The 17,585-nt window shown below is 36.2% G+C and overlaps 1 protein-coding gene across 2 annotated transcripts in view; it reads left to right on the top strand.

The window, feature by feature from the left end:
• Positions 1-17,585, top strand: part of IFT54 (intraflagellar transport 54) — a 175,633-nt gene that overhangs the window by 65,139 nt on the left and 92,909 nt on the right. For both annotated transcript variants that reach the window (XM_090368840.1, XM_090368839.1), the window contains exons 4-6: positions 520-632; positions 4,020-4,106; positions 12,161-12,610. In XM_090368840.1, the coding sequence (XP_090224966.1) occupies positions 520-632; positions 4,020-4,106; positions 12,161-12,610 (650 nt within the window). The remainder of the gene's footprint in view (positions 1-519; positions 633-4,019; positions 4,107-12,160; positions 12,611-17,585) is intronic.

The following is a 17,585-nucleotide window of genomic DNA, read 5'->3' as shown; positions in this document are numbered from 1 at the left end:
TTTATGTCTCTACTTCTGTTATAGTTTCGGAACAATGTGAGCAGTAATGAAAATATTTGAAAATAAATTTGACTGTTTATTTTGACAGTGGCCTACATTCACTTCTTTCTTTAGTTTTATGTCTCTACTTCTGTTATAGTTACGGAACGATGTGAGCAGTAATGAAAAAATTTGAAAATAAATTTGACTGTTTATTTTTCAGGGAGGAGAATGTAAGAACAGTTCTCAGTCGCTGAATATACATAAGCTATATACATATTTGCTGATTATAGTCTTTTTATATACATTTAATAAAGAGGGAATGTATGTGAAACTGATTTATGATAATTCTGATGCATTATTATTGGTCAGAATTATTTTAATTCTGACCAAAAATAATTAAGATGTCATGAGAAAATTCTCATCCATATTGGGAAAAAAAAAAAAAAAAGCAGTAATGGCATTGTTTACATAAATATCATTATATGCATTTTAATCTAAATTGGTAAATCAAAACTCTTTCATTTTTTATATTTCCAGCAATGGTTACTGGTGAAACCGTAACTGCAAAGCCATCGAAAATAGTAGCTGGCCATGAGCCTCAGAAAACAAATGAATTTCTTCAGCTTCTTGCAGAGGCTGCTCTTAATAAAGTGAGTATCTTTGCTATGTAGTTTAATTTTTTAAATGAAAAATTAAAAGGATCTGCTGCTGCTTATACAGGGTATTCCACTGGTCCATCTGTGGTTCAGTGGTTAGCACGTGCTGACCACTGAACATGTGTGAAATACAAAAATTGCACAGCCCATTGTTGACTCTTGTAACAAGAAAATCCTAGTGCTTAATTCCATATGTGTATGGTCACAATGAATATGTAAATTCTGGCCATTCCTTCATGAGAATAAACAGAAATTTATTATTCTTAAAATAATTGTTTTGCTTATTCATAAAAATTTAAAGTGCATATACATTTAATAATTTGTCGTTTTCTTTTAGTTTACTTTTTTTAACCCATTTTGTACAAAGTTTTGATAGTAGTGTTCTTTTTTTTCTGATAGTAGAATAGAAATTTTGTTGCAGTTCAGTTCAAAGTTCAACTTTAATCCACTAATGTTCAATAGTTGTTCAATATTTCTTATACTTGGAAATCAACTGCATTAAGCATTGCTTATTTCAGTTTTATTTCAGCAGCTTATTGCACAAAATTTAAGGTTTTCTTAAAATGATTGCAGGACTTACTCATAAATAAATCAAGGTCATGTATGCTCAGTAATGTGGTGATTTTAGTTTGTTGCAATTCAATGAAGAATTCTGCTGTAGTCCGGTGTCAAAAACATTTACCTTCACTGTAATGTTCAATAACTGTTTCTTGTACTACTGAGAGTCAATTGCAATTGATTGGTGCCACTTTCTTTAGCAGATGTGCTTTATAAAAAGAATGCAAAAAAAATTATGAAAGGACAACATGTGGGAGTGTTCAAAGTATTTTGAATGAAGGAAATTAGTCCATGTGCTGTTAAGAAAAGTTTTAATTTTATTGAAACATACAAGAAGGTACAAAGCCCTTGACCCAGTACTCTCAGTTTAATAAAATTTTATAGGCTATATGTTGGATCCAAGGTACATACAAGAAATGATCTCTTGTACATACAAGAGATTATTTCTTATATATACCTAGTAGATGTTTTGCAGTTGAAGGCATCTGCACATTATGATTTTTACTATTTATGATTTTTTGGGCCTAAAGAAGGGTTCCATAGAGAACCCAAAACATAGCCTATAAAGTTATAGTAAATTGAGAATACTGGGTAAAGGGCTTTGTACCTTTTAGTACGTTTCAATAAAATCAAAAATTTACACCAACACCTGGGTTAACTGTCTCCTCGTTTAAAATGTTTCAATGCAAAAAAAAAAAAAAAAAGTAAGAATAGCTGTTTTAGTGACAACTCTGAATTTTTGTACTGTATCAATGTTTTGTTCTTCATTCTGCTTTATTGATTGTTTTAAAATTCTTCTATTGACAATCTCAGTAAACCACCTGTTACCATACCCAATACACTACTTAATACCTTTGTTTGGTCTTCTGACAGGAGAAGGATGATGTTAGAAGAAACAGTTGTGATGCCAAGAAAGCTATAGGGCCTAATGGAATTTCTCCACTTGTTCTTCCTTCTGTTTGGAAATTTGCTCATATCCAGCCAGTTCCTAATGTGGCAATCTTTCTCATCCAGTTATTACCTTATTGCCCTTACCTCTACTCTTTCCAAATTAATGGAAATCTCCATCAATCCCCAACTCTTAAGCTATCTCGAAACCTTCCATCTGATCAGTGATTTCCAGTATGGATTCTGTCAGGGTTGATCCACTGGTGATATGCTGGCTTATGTTACCTATCTTTGGACAAATTCAGTGGACAAGTTCGGTGAAAGTCAAGCAGTTGCTCTTATATTTCTAAAGCTTTTGATTATGCTTGTCATAAAGGTCTTCTTATCAAGCTCCCATCTTATTGTAGGCGCCTCTGTAGCCAGGTGGGAAGGAGCAGCAGTGCGAAAGAGCACACGCTTCTTGATTAGACCAGGGTTTGAGCCTGTCACCACTAAATATGGAAGATGCGGAAAGGTCAGGGAATGACCACCGCATATCCCGGAGAAATATGGCCTTAGTTGCTAATGCTCCTAAAAACCAAACAATTTACATATTTTCCATCTTATTGCTGACTGGTTTTTGCAAAGGGATGTCCAGATTTCTCTCTGGCCACTCACTGTGAGTAATGGTAGATGGCTCTCTTCTAACTTCTCCACCAATACAATGTTTCCTAAGGTTCAGTTCTTTACCCTACTCTTTTCCTTTTGTATATTAATGACCTTCTTCTGCTGACTGGACATCCTATTGTTTTTCTGATGACAGTACACTACATTCCACCTTCCAGTTTGAGAAACCGTGTGCTATACAAACAATTTTAACTTCTCAAATATTCTCCATCAAGTCCTTAAATGCTGATCTACAGGTAATTCTCCAGTGGGGCAAAAAAAATTAGTTAACTTTAATTCCTCTAAAACTGAGTCCTGTCTTATTTCTTGCAAATAAAGTCTACTACTCTTATAGCCAACCGGGCTAGCCGGGTGGGTAAAATACCTGCCTGGCAACCCAAAGGTCGCGGGTTCGAATCCCGCCTCGGGCTTGGATCAGAGTACAAAATTCTAAAACCTTGGGAGGTGCAATATGGTCACAGAAGCCAATGCGCCAAAAACTAACAAAAAAAAAAAAAAAACTACTCTTATAGTCATCTTTGATGACACTCAGATTTCTAGACAAGATCACATATTTCTTATAGGGATTATCCTCTAATCTCTCATGGCATTAGCACATCACAGATGTTGCTTCCTCTGTATCAAAAAAACTGGATTTTCTTTTTTTGCTTTTGGCATTATTTTTTTCTAAACTCTTTATTCTCGCTTAATTCACTCTTTACAAATCTCAGATCCATCCTACAATGGAATATTGTTCCCCCATCTTGGGTGGTGCTCTCGAACCTCTGTCTTCTAGACTCCATTCAAAAGAGGGCATTGGCTAATTAATGACCTGTCACTTACAAAGTCTCTTCACTCTCTATCTCTGTCATATGCATTTACTCTCTGCCGCATGCTTTTTCTATAGATACTTCCATGTGCACTGTCCTTCTGAATTGGCACCTGTAATTCCCTTCTCTTCCAAACCAGTCCAAACATCTGCCATAACCAGTTTGTATCCATTTACTGTCCAACTCCAAACTCATAGAACCAACTTTTCCTTGGAACAATCTTCCTTCACATGTATTTTCAAAAAATTACAGTCTAAGAAATTCTACTTTAATGTCACAGGTATATCTTCTTGTCTTTTCAACCTATGTACTGTACTAAGTATGACAGGTTCTAATACTTTTCATGTTGGAGGTTTTTATTAAAATAATATGGTGGTATGATTTTAATTTTGAATTTATGCTAAATTTAGAACATTCTTTTTTTACAGATGAATAATATATACATAATACTTTTTTTAAGGTGGATAGTAAGGAAGCTGTTCAAAAAGTATTAAATGGAGAAAAGCCTCTAAAAAGAAAGACATCCGAGCCAGCTGGCAAAAAAGAGGTATAGTAATACCTTTTAATATCATTTGATTTTATAAAAATCAGTTTTCTTTGCCCAACACAATTATGATTGACTGATATTAGTATTAATAAAGGCCAGAAGATGCAGTTAGGCTTTTATTGCAATAAATAAACTCTACATAGTCTGTATCTTATAACCATCCCTACCACTGAGGCTTTCCTAACTGACTGGTTTGATCCATATTCCTCCCCCCCCCTTGTATATTAGCAAGTTGTTACCACTTCTCTGATCAAAGGTTAATACCAAAGCATCTACTGATGCTCTTGTAATTAACTCATGAGCTGGAAAATTTACTCAATACAAAAATGGCAGAGAGTATTTTAAGAAACTGCATAGGTCACTACACTCTGCACAGCTCTAACTGTATAAATTTATACTGAACACTATAGAACTGAGTGCTACATTACACTGTTTCTCTTCTACTGACAAATGATTAAGTTGCATACATAACATTAGAGGTGAGCCCTAAAGGTTTGATGCATTTTTCTATAGCCTATTTCATTATGACTGGGCAAATTTCATTGGACCATCCCACTTACTGGAAGGGAATTTCTACTGTGAAGATCAATACAAAGTATATATTAAGCTAAAATTATCTTTCCCGGTCAAAACAGCGTTCAGTGGATGGGGTGAAAGGGGTGACAAAATCACGAGCATGGATGTTTCTCGCTAATCCTTGTTCAGTATACGTTATGCGCTTGTCATGGAAGGTTTCGTCGTTTGCTTTTAATTTATATGCTTATAAATTGAATAAATTTATCAATTTATAAATTGATATGCTTACAAAAGTGATAAATCTACTGTTTTGCAGTGTAAAACAGACTTTTTCGAGTGTGTTAACAGAAGAAAGTGCCTTTATTGTGGACAAGTTCTTTTTTACCCGTACAAAAATATGGCTACGAATAACAAGGGAAATGTGAAAATATCAAAGAAGGTGATGACATTAGCGAATAAAATTGAGTTATTAGACAAAATTTCTAATGGTAAAAGTGTCTCCTCAGTGGCAAAACATTATAAAATCAATGAGTCAACGGTATGATCAATAAAGAAATCGAAAGAAAAAATCCGTCGTAGTGTCTGTGAAAATGCGCTAATTGCTTCAAAAATTTGCTCTGTAACTCGTGATGTTAAATTAGAAAAAATGGAAAAAGCTTTCAATCTGTGGATAGAAGACCGAACTCAAAATAAAATTCCGTTAAGTTCACTTATCATTCGTGAAAAGGCAAAACTCCTTTATCAACACTTTAGCGAAACTGGTGATAGCACTGGAGGGATAAGTTTTTTAGCTAGCAATGGCGCTGGTTTGAAAGATTTGTTTTTTGAAATTTCTAATAAATATTACATTTAATATTAAATTGTTTCTTATTTTCATTTTGATGCCATATGCTTGCATTTCACTACTGTTCATGTACAGTCATATTATGAAGGTACATATAATACATAGACAAAATTTTAGACTAGTTTTTCTTATATATTTCATACTTTGGAACGGAACCCCTTTATTACTATGGGAGCCATAACTCAGTATTTGCGTTTTCAGTATTCGCGACATTTCTCAGGAACGTAACCCATTTCTCAAGGGTTTACTGTATTTTATTAAATTGTAACAGTATATATTTTATTAAATCACAGCAGTATATATTTTATTAAATCACAGCAGTATATATTATTATTATAAGTGCATGTTAATTTTCTTCAATAAAGACTTTCACATAACTTTCTGTGTTGTCATAAAGCTATGGATTTATGTATTGCATTTCCTATCTGCGTGGTCACTGTCTGATGAGAGTTGCACAGAATTTTTAGTTCTGGTTTAGTTCTATAAAAAATAGATGTCTTATGAGTTCCAGTAATTTCAGATCGGTGTGGAGCTCTTTTAGGCTTGGTGCCTCTGTAGCCAGGTAGGCAGGAGCAGCAGTGCGTAGCACGCACTTCTTGATTAGACCGCGGTTCGAGCCCATGACCACCAAATACAAAGGATGTCGAAAGGTCAGGGAATGACCACCGCATATCCCCGAGCAATATGGCCTTAGTTGCTAATGCTCCTAAAAATCAAATAACAAACAAACAAACTTTTAGGCTTTTATTAATTTAAATTTCCTATCTTTTTTTCATTACATTCTGTTATTTTCACAGATGATATTAAGTACTGCACTGGTGGGACACCCCAGCATCTTGCTATCAAGATGTAATAAATCATTACAATGCTATCTGGTGGTAGGGCAAAAGGTGTTACATTACAAATAAATAAACAGTACTTCTTTTATGAGAAGTGCTGTTTATTTGTGACATTGCATTATGATGGTCCCATGACATAAGAGGCTTAATGTATTTCATGGTAAATAAGAACTGATGGACATTTTTTTGTTGGGTGAAATTGCACTATTTTTCATCTATTTACTTAACTACAGTAGACTCTCAGTTTTCCGGGATAGATGGTAAAAAACAAATCCCGGATAATCGATTTCCCGGTTAATCCAAAAATACAAAAGTCCCCGACATACATAAGAGATATGTTCCAGAATTTCTTACTTCGTCGAGTTTTATGTAACTCGGGAATGACTAATAACATATTGCTACTATATTATTATTGACAAATCTGAATTCCGCACGATACTTGTTAATGTTTGGCCATTTTGATACATCCTTATTATAATGATTCCTTAGAGATTTAACAGATGCACCATTTTCAAACTTTTGAATAATTTCAAGTTTTTGTTTAACGGAAAACGCAACTCCTTTGCGTTTACCCATCATTTTTGTGATTTATAAACAAAAAAAAATTTTTTTTTACTGTAAAAAAAATTCCGACAACCCTGACCTAAAAAAGAAACAAAATTTGTCCTTTTGCGCTGCAGTGGAACACAACAATCGATGCAACGCACTAAAACAAATTAAACATTTGGTCTCTTTTTTATTTTATTTTATTTTTTTCTGAGCGGCGGGTGTGAAGATAGCGGGATTGCAAGAAAATAGGTACATTAATCTCCTAATGACGACTTATAATGCCGCTTGTCGCTTATTTACAACTTGCAAAATATCTGTTTATACCTATTTTAGTTATTACTTGAATTTTTTTGATTTCTGGTTGATATATATATTTTTTTTATTTGGAGTCTTGAAGTGTCCCAGTTAATCGAGAGTCTGCTGTAATATTATTAGTATTAGTATTAGTAACGGCCGTATGGTGCAAGAAAGCCTATGGCTTATGCTGCACCAGCCAAAAAAAAAAAAAAAAAAAAAAATCCGAACAAAACAATGATAAAAACAAAAATTAAATAAATAAATAAAAATAATAAAATGAAATTAAAAATTAAATAAAAAGGAAATTAATCCTATCATCCTATGCGCTTCCCTTACCCGAAAGTACTATCCAGATGACCTTTGAATTTCCCCAAACTGTCGGCCTCTACCACCCATGAAGGCAACTTATTCCAGTAATTTATAACTCGCTGGCTAAAATAAAACTTCCTGCAGTCCAATCTAAACATTTCCCCGCGTAACTTGAATTTATGTCCCCTAGTTCTAGCATCATTTATAATCTTGAAAATTTTGTCCTCATTCATTTTACTGATGCCTCTCAGAGCCTTAAACACCTCAATCAAATCTCCTCTAAGGTGTCTAGTTTCCAAACTCTGCAACCCACATATTCGAAGTCTTTCTTCATAAGGACGCCCTTTTGCCGATCTCACCAGGCGAGTTACCCTTCTTTGCACCCTTTCAAGAAGCTCGATATCTTTCTTTAGGTGCGGTCTCCATACTTGAACACAGTATTCCAAGTGTGGTCTAACATAGGCCTTAAAGAATGGGATTATCACGTCCCTATCTCTACTTGCAAAAGTTCGATAGATCATCGATAGGACACCATGGGCCTTCCTTGCAACCTGTTTACAATGCTCAGAGAATTTCATGTCTGACCGTATCGTAACACCCAAGTCCCTTTCCTCTAGTACTGGGTTTAGTTGAACTCCACCAAGTGAATAAGTTATTTTGGGATTACTGTTTCCCAGGTGTAATACCTTACACTTTGTTGGATTAAAGCACAGCTGCCATTTTTCTAACCATTCTTGAAGTCTATCTAGGTCTCTCTGAAGAAGCTCAGCTTGACAGTGATCATTAACTACTCTACCAATTTTAACATCATCTGCAAATTTAGACATCACGCCCTCTATCCCTTCATCAATGTCGTTTATGAAAATTAAAAACAACAGTGGTCCTAATACTGATCCTTGGGGAACCCCACTTCTTACATCAACCCAATCTGAGGAATAGCCATTTATTACAACCCTCTGCCTCCTGCCCTGAAGCCATCCTTCTATCCATCTAAGGATTTTCCCAGTGATTCCAACCTGTTCCAGCTTATAAAGCAACCGCTCATGTGGGACTGAGTCAAAAGCTTTGCTGAAATCTAAATAAACAATGTCGAAATTATTCCCTAAATCCAGCTCGTGAGTGACCCTTTTGAAATAGCGAACCAGATTTGTTAAACATGATTTTCCCTTTACAAAACCATGCTGAGTATCCTTGAGAATTTCAATTCGATCCAAATGATCCTGAATTCCACCCTTGATTAATGCCTCCATGATTTTCCCTACTACTGAAGTCAGACTGACAGGTCGATAATTTCCCACTTCACTTTTAGAGCCACCCTTATGTATGGGAGATACATTTGCACTTTTCCAATCCAAGGGAATCTCCCCAGAGTCTAGTGATGCTCGCATAACCAGCCTCAGTGGTTCCATGCACTCGCTTGCCGCCTCTCTCAAGATTATAGGGTATATTCCATCAACTCCAGGAGCCTTACTAGTCTGTAGGCTTGAAAGTTTTTTCATTAAATAATCTTGCGAAATTTCAATATCATTAATTACATATTTTTTAACTTCGCTCCCACAATTTCCCATTGCCACAAAAGGCTTTTCATTTGTAAATATCGATGCAAAATAACTGTTGAGTTCATCTGCAACGGCAGCTGGTGTATTTATTACTATCCCCTTTCCCTTACGTAAAGGTCCGATCTGGTTTGTCCTGCTCTTCTTGGTATTTATATATGTGAAGAATTCTTTATCCCCCCTCTTTGCTCTGTTTGCTAGTGATTTCTCATAAACTGCCTTTGCCTGTCGAACCTTTTCTGTGGCTCTATTACACATCACCTTGTAGTTGTTATAGGCTTCAGTACTTTTTATTGCTCTGTAACCTTTCCATCCCACCTTTTTCTGCTCAAGTAATGTGGCAACTTCACTATTCATCCAACTTGGAACCCTTCTCGTGGAGTATTTTTTTAATGGTATATACGCATTCAAGGCATCTGTGATTAATGTTTTAAAAGCGTACCACAGTTCAATTGTATTCATTCTCTGCGCGATATCTACCCAGTTAATAGAGGCCATGTAGTACCTTAAGGCATCGTAATTTCCTTTTCTGAAATTAAAACCCATTCCTTTGCCTTTTACTTCTGCTACCTCTCTCGTCATCATCCACCGTAGAACTCCGTGATCACTTCCTGCTACTGGTTCCTCTACTGTCAGCCCTGTTATGTCATCTGATTCATGTGTGATGATGAGGTCTAGGATATTCTTTTCTCTAGTACTTTCCCTGACATGTTGATACAAATAACAGTCATCTAGTTGATTTAAAAATTTTGTTCCCCATGTCGAGTTTCCTTCCCATTTACTCCAAACAATTAGAGGCAAATTGAAATCACCCATAATAAGGCATTGACGCTTACTTGCCCATTCCATTTGCATGTAGAGGCTTTTGTCATAGTCTTCACAATCACCTGGTCTGTAGATTACGCCTACTCGCATTGTACCTTTGTTTCCAACTATCTCACACCATACAGACTCTATACTAGCATGTGAAATGTCTGAATCTGGGAAAGCTATCGTCGCACTCAGGCTGCTTCTGATAAGAAGCATTACCCCACCACCCCTTCTATCTACTCTATCCTTCCTAAATACATTATACAAGCCGTACTGAAACTCATCATCCCCAATTTCCGGGTGGCACCACGTCTCCGTAAGCCCTATTATGTCCGCGTTACTTGTTTTAACCAGCAGTTCGAATTCGCTCATTTTATTGACGACACTTCTAACGTTACTGTATAAACAATTAAGATTTACTGTTCTTGTATATTTAACAACCCTAACACAACCCTTGAAGTTTTTTAGGCTCTCTTCCCTGATATTAGCTACCTGCTCACGTGAAACGTCTTTGCCCCCAGAACATCTAGATAATACGTCCAGTTGGGGTAACAGATAAGAACTCTTAAGGTATGTGCAAGAGTTACATTGACCAATATTATCAGATAAACGCGTGTCAGTATTACCCACATCCCCCCTAACTAGCAGTTTCCCTGAGCCTTTAAGGTATCCTCAATAATACTGGCAAAAACTTTTGCACCACCTTTGTTTAAGTGTATCCCGTCTCTACAAAACAAATTCCTTCTACCTACAAGTGTGGGCCATGCTGATAGAAATTTACCCCCTAAAGCCTTGCAGATTCCTTCAAGTCTTGAGTTAATCCACAAGGCTCTTAACATATAATCCCTCCTATCGTGTCTGGGCAGAATTGCAGACACATAGACATTATGGCCTAGCTCGCGACATTTCCTCAGCATGGTCCTGTATTTTTCCAACAAATCGTCAGATCGTGTACGTTTAATATCGTTTGTCCCCACATGAATAATAATATTTTCTTTACCCCCTTTAAAATCTGACAGTCTGTTGGTGACATCATCAATAGTTGCTCCCGGCAGACATACCCTGGTTCTGCTCCACCTATCTTTATTACAAAAAATATTCCCCGTTTCCCTGACAATGGAGTCTCCTAATAAAACAATGTCCTTTCTAACCAGGGTAGTTTGCACTTGGTTTTTCTGTTTTGAGGCTCGAATCGGGTGTGCATTACTTGGTAGATTGCTGGAGTTTTGAGTCCCTGACGAGCTCCCAGAAGCATTATTTTCGAGGGCAAGCACTCGTTTTTTCAGGGACTCAAATTGTTCCATCAGTGCACCAAATTGTAATTTAAGATCGGTGCACTCCTTACATCGATCACAAAGAAAAGAATCCCCAGGTGAGGTAGGATTAGTCACCAGGTCGACCTTGGAAAACATTCCACAGGTTCCACAACGGATTAAATCATGACTCACCCGTAAATCGCCATCTGCTATTTCCGTGTGAGTCACGATACCCTGTGACGTGTTTAAGGCAGATCTCGTAACAACCATTGTAAAATTAAATAAATATCAATGAAAGTAACTTTAAAAAATTATATCTATAATATTATTAAAATCAAACAGTTACAGGAAAACCTATAACAAAATAATCCAACAATATTTAAATAAATCAAATATTTAAAAGCACTATCCAAAAGTAAACCACTTAACTGAGGAGCCCTGTCTAAGCGCGTCCGCTCACCTCGAATGCCAACGTGATTATTTTAACTATTATTTTAACTATTACACCACATGACATTTTGAGTAAAATGTCATGTAGCAAAGAGCTTACGACAAAAGTCATCTAAGAGATCTGATTGAGGTGTTATAAGGCACTGAAGGAATTGAGTAAGATCAGTGAGGAAGGTTTGTTCTCCCTTGTGGATGAACAAACCATACATTCTTCACCCATTACAGTGAACAAAGATCGGATCTCATGGATTTCACCTATAGGCAGTTGGAACATAAGAATATGTAGCCTTCCCAGTGTGGTAGAGACAGTGAGTCTGACTGTTTAAGAAAAAAATTGGTTGATTACTATGTGGGAATGGGAATAGTATGAATACTCTGTTTTATTTGTGTTTTTATTATTTATTTATTTTCAGCTGATGCAGAAAAAGTTCATTTCCTTGCATCATTCAGCCATGCAATACTAAAGTAGAATTAAATGAAATTATGTAGGTTTCCATATGTTTCTTTAAATGAAGCTTAACTGCAGCTGGCAAAGAATATCTGTTCAGTTTAATTGATTAATTCAACATTTCAATCATAAAGTATGCATTTGATATGTGACTAAATTAGTATTTTCTCCTTCTTTTAGAGAGGGAAGCCTACATCTACAGAGAAACCTAAATCTTTGAACCGAGTTAATGATCCTAACAAACGGAGCACACCACAGAAGAATCACGCTAGAGATCTTAGTAAGAGTAGAGATGGGGACAAGACACGAAAATCAAAGGATGGAAGAAATAGAGAACGAGAAAGATCTAAGGACAGAACACGGCAGAGTAAATCTGAAGAGTCTAAAAGTAAAGAAAACATAAACTCTCGAGGAACCAAAGGCAGTATTACTACCCATTCTAGTCAGAAAAGTGATCCTAGTTCAACTGACTCCCCTCAGAGAGACAGTAATGTTAATGAAGAAGCTGAAGAAAATAAAGAAAACGGACTATTAAAAGAAATAGAAACTGAACAACAACAACAACAACCAGTTAAAGAAGATAATAATTCTAACAGTCTGACAAATGGAGAAATGGAAAAGTCACAGCAGGTTAGTATTTTTTTCATATTCTCTGCATTTAAATTAGATTATGTAGTGAGACCTGCCAGCTCATCTAATTTAGTTGAGAATTTGAATTTTTTTTTATGCCCTCCCAATTAAGATAGTTTTAATCCTCTATTTTTGTAATAACTTTATCATTATACATTAAATTATGTACTTCCCTTGTTTAAAGTTGTCTTCTTTGTTAATTACTATGTTTGTTGGCTTATAAGATGCTGTAACATGGAAGATGCACTCTAATTTTGGAATGGTAAATTTAAGAAAAAATTTTTAAAAAATTATTGTTAATACAATGGAAATTAAAAATAAAACCCAAAAGCTAATAAAGAAAGGTATAGGATTATTACTCTTATTATTTTAATTTTATTCAACTTCGGATTCATTACTGACTTGATCATCATTATCCTCAACATCATCATCCTCTTCACTAGTATTACTGTCACTCTCATACAATAAATGATCTTCAGTGCCATCCATTCCATTACTTATATCACATTTTTTAAAGGACTTGACCACAATTTCAGTTTTCACATCGTGCCATGACTTCAGCACCCATTTACACATGTGCTATTGATGGGCATTTCATCCTTCCCATAGGCATTGTATCACGGTTCCTCTCTATCATCCATATATTCCATTGCTCCCGCATGTTATTCTTGAATGGCTTATTGATGCTGACATCTAACGGCTGTAACTGGGAAGTTAAGCCACCCGGAATTACCGCCAATTCTTTCATTATTTTGGCCAGTTTGATGTTTTCAGTCCTGTGCGCTCTAAACTGCTCCCATACTAGTGCATTTTTATGCAGTAGTCCACCAGGATGCTTGAACCAAACTTTTACAAACCAATCCTTGGTACATTCTTCATCCATCCATCCATCCCTTTGGTTGTACAAGTATGTGAATTCTATTTGGAAATTTATCTTTCGGTAAAGTTTTTCTTTTAAAAATTAACATTGGCTGAAGTTTGGTTCCATCAGCCCAACAAGTTAACTCTACAGTGTAGTGTGTCTTTTCATGTCCAGTGGTTTTAATAGTTATAGATTTTTGCCATCTCAGATATACGGTTTTATTATTGGATGGCACATCAAAAGTCAACAGAATTTCATCCATATTCCTGATTTGGCTAAGTTTGTAGTTGCTTTGTTTTCTAGCATTAAGGAGAAATTTATGGAAAATCTCATATTTTCTGTTCGTACCCAGCAGGCATTCTCTGGGCTATTCTAGTTATTGTGTGTAAACTTAACCCGTTTCTTTTCATGAAGCGATAACACCAAGATTCAGTTCCTTTAAAGTTGTGTATCCCAATATCAGCTGCTTGTTTCCATGCTTCTACTATTATCATTTTAGTACTCACTGCAATAACCACATCTCTAAGTTCCATTATCCAACTACACAAGTTTTTTCCCAAATTTGGCCATTTAGGTGGAAGTTTATGAAGGTTGTGCTTTGTTTTATCGGCTTCTTATAATGAAACTTCTTGCTTCCTCCATTGACGAATCATCTCAGTAGGCAGTGGTCCGAAATTTCATTCTGCTGCTCTGTTCCCGTGTTCTTTGGCATATTGTACTATTTTTAGCTAAATCCAATAGTAAAATTTTGCTTTCTTGACGTGCCTTCCATTGATTAAGGCTTAAATGTATAACTGGAATTCACTTGTTACTCCAACAACAGTCTGGTAATTACTGAAAAGTGTACTAACGTATAGTAATCAACTATCCGTTACCTACTATACATTAACTCTTGGTTTTATGCATGTGCTATATTGCCACTTTCAGCTTCTAAGACGCGGAGATTTTTTAAGGTATTTGTAAGGGAAAAAAAGTGCATCTTATAAGCTGACAAATACAGTATATCTTTCAGGCCTAATTTCCCTTACATCATAAACATCATAATTTTCTTATTTGCATCATAATACAGTGGTACCTTACATTAAATTACCTTGTATTACATAGATTTGTATATGATGCCCTGCAAAAATGTAGTCCAGTGATCTAGCATCTGTGATCACTTGGATGCAGATTTATTAGATATTCCAGGTTATTGGACATTTATCTAAAATTACTTCTGACTGAAAATTTTTTGGTATGAACAAAGACATCTGTGTGCTATTGATTTTACATTTCATGTCACTATATCACTATAATATTTATCTAATTAAATAGTAAAAAATAATTATTAACTTTAATGGTTAATTTTATCTCTGCAAGATAGAGAGAGAATAAGTCTTTTTTTTTATTAATTTCATTGGATAAAATAATACCTACATTGAATATAAAATAAATAGCATATACATGTGTTCTTACAGCTGTGATGAGCATTATGAATTTTGGTAGTTGTTCCTGTTGAAAAACTGCTATAGCTTCTCTCTACAGTATTTTTGTCACTTCCAGTCAAACTCTCACTATGATATGATTGATCATTTCTTTATGGGATTAACTTTTATTCTGATCTTCTAAATTAATCATAAATCATAAATAAACAATAAAATGCCAAGCACACTGAAAAATATGTCCATTCTGATATTCCCTGTCAGAGACTTGGCAATTTGGAATCTCCTCTCTTTGATCTTCTCTGGTTTAAAATCTCTCTACTTCATTGTGTCAAATTCATCTGTTGTCTCTACCGTTCTCCCAACTCCACTAATCACTTGGAGCTCTTTGACTTCCTCTCTTTGCAACTTGACTCTCTCCAGTCCAACTTTCCTAACAGTGAGGTAATTTTCCTTGGTGATTTTAATGTTCACAACTCCAGCTGGCTTCCGTTTTCTAGTCACACCGACCCAGCAGGTCGACATGCTGAAGCTTTTGCAATTACTAATGATCTAGCACAGATTGTTCATTTACCTACAAGAATACCGGACAATCCTAATCATACAGCCAATACGCTTGATCTTTTTCTCACAAACAACCCTTCTAAGTACACGGTCGAAGTGAGAGGTCCTTTAGGCACTTCAGATCACAACTTGGTGATTGTCTCTTCTCCAATGGAACCTTTATCTCATGGCTATTCCCAACCTCATGTTGTTTGGCATTACAAGGATACAAAATGGGATGACCTGCGAAATTTATTTTCTTATTTTCTTTGGTCAGACTACTGTTTCAAAACTTCTGATGTCAATATTTGCTCAGATCGTGTAAGTGAAATTATTCTTGCAGGAATGGAATCCTTTATCCCACCTTCCACTTTAAAATCTGGTCCTTTATCTAAACCTTGGTTTTCCAATAAATGTGCTAAGGCTGTTCAAGAGAAGAATGTTGCATATCGTAATTGGCTTGTTTCTAATTCTTCAGTTTCATTTTCTGCCTACACCAAAGCTCGCAACAATTGTAAAGCAGTTATTAATCAGTCCAAACTAGAGTTTGAACAGGCTAACAGTAGAAAACTTGCTTCTTGCCCTAATGGTAGCCGAGCATTCTGGTCTCTTGCCAAAGCTATTGGCCGCAACTTTTGCCCATCTCTGCTCCCATCTCTGTCCAAACCAGGTGGTTCTGTTGTCACTTCAGCCAAGGATAAAGCTAACCTGCTAGCATCCCATTTTTCTTTCAACTCATGTATTAATGATCTTGGTAAAACACCTCCCACCATTCCCAACACGCTCCATTCAATTCCTCATGTGGTCTTCCGTCAAAAGGATGTCAGAAGGATTTTGACAAATCTTGATGCTAAGAAAGCTCCAGGTCCCGATGGTATTGCCGACCGGGCTAGCCGAGTGGGTAACGTACCTGCCCGGCAACCCAAAGATCGCGGGTTCGATTCCCGCCTCGGGCTTGGATCAAAGTACTGCAAAAACCTTGGGGGGTGCAATATGGCCACTGAAGCCGATGCGCCAACAACTACCAAATCAAAAAAAAAAAAAAAAAAAAAAAACCGATGGTATTTCTCCACTTGTTCTCAAAACCTGTGCTCCTGAACTTACTCCTATTCTTTGCCGCCTTTTTTCACATTCTTATTCCAATGGTGTTTTTCCTTCTGTTTGGAAATTTGCACATATGCAGCCAGATCCTAAGAAGGGTGACAAATCTCTCCCATCCAATTATCGTCCCATTGCAATTACTTCTACTCTTTCAAATGTAATGGAGAAATCAATTAACTGCCAACTCTTAAACTACCTAGAAACCTTCCGTGTGATCAACGATCGCCAGTATGGATTCCGTCAGTGTCGATCCACTGGTGATATTCTGGCTTATGTTACCCACTTATGGACTAATTCAGTGGAAAGGTTCGGTGAAACACAAGTAGTTGCTCTTGACATCTCAAAGGCTTTTGATCGTGTTTGGCATAAAGGTCTTCTAAACAAGCTTCCATCTTATGATTTGCCAACTGTTTTTAATAATTGGTTATCCAGTTTTCTCTCTGATCGCTCACTGAAGGTGATGATAGATGGCTCTCTGTCTTCTAACTTCTCCACTAATGCCGGTGTCCCCCAAGGTTCAATTCTTTCCCCCACTCTTTTCCTCTTGTATAGTAATGACCTTCTTCCATTGACTGGAAATCCTATCCATAGTTTTGCAGATGATAGCACATTGCATTCCACTTTCCATTTTGAGAAACCTTGTCCTGCTCAATCAGCTTCAACTTCTTGAAAATCTGCTACCAATTCCTTAAATGCCGATCTTCAGGTAATTCTCCAGTGGGCCAAAGACAACTTATTTGATTTCAACCCTTCTAAAACTCACTCTTGCCTTATATCTCGCAAAAAGGATTCTTCTGCTCCTATGCTTATCTTTAGTGACACTCCGATTTCTAGGCAAAATGATATATCTCTTTTGGGGATTACCCTGACTTCTAATCTCTCTTGGCACAAGCACATTACAAATATTGCTTCCTCTGCATCTAAAAAACTTGGTTTTCTCTTTCTATTTGTATAAATCGCAAATCCGCCCTGCCACGGAATTTTGTTTCCAAAACCTCTCTCAGGCTTCTTGATTCCATTCAGAAGAGGGCAGTTAGCTTAATTAATG

This window comes from Mastigoproctus giganteus, chromosome 2, assembly GCF_048544385.1.
Source record: "Mastigoproctus giganteus isolate SK-2022 chromosome 2, ASM4854438v1, whole genome shotgun sequence".
Classification (NCBI taxonomy): Eukaryota; Metazoa; Arthropoda; class Arachnida; order Uropygi; family Thelyphonidae; genus Mastigoproctus; species Mastigoproctus giganteus.
This window is presented reverse-complemented; position numbering and strand designations above follow the sequence as displayed.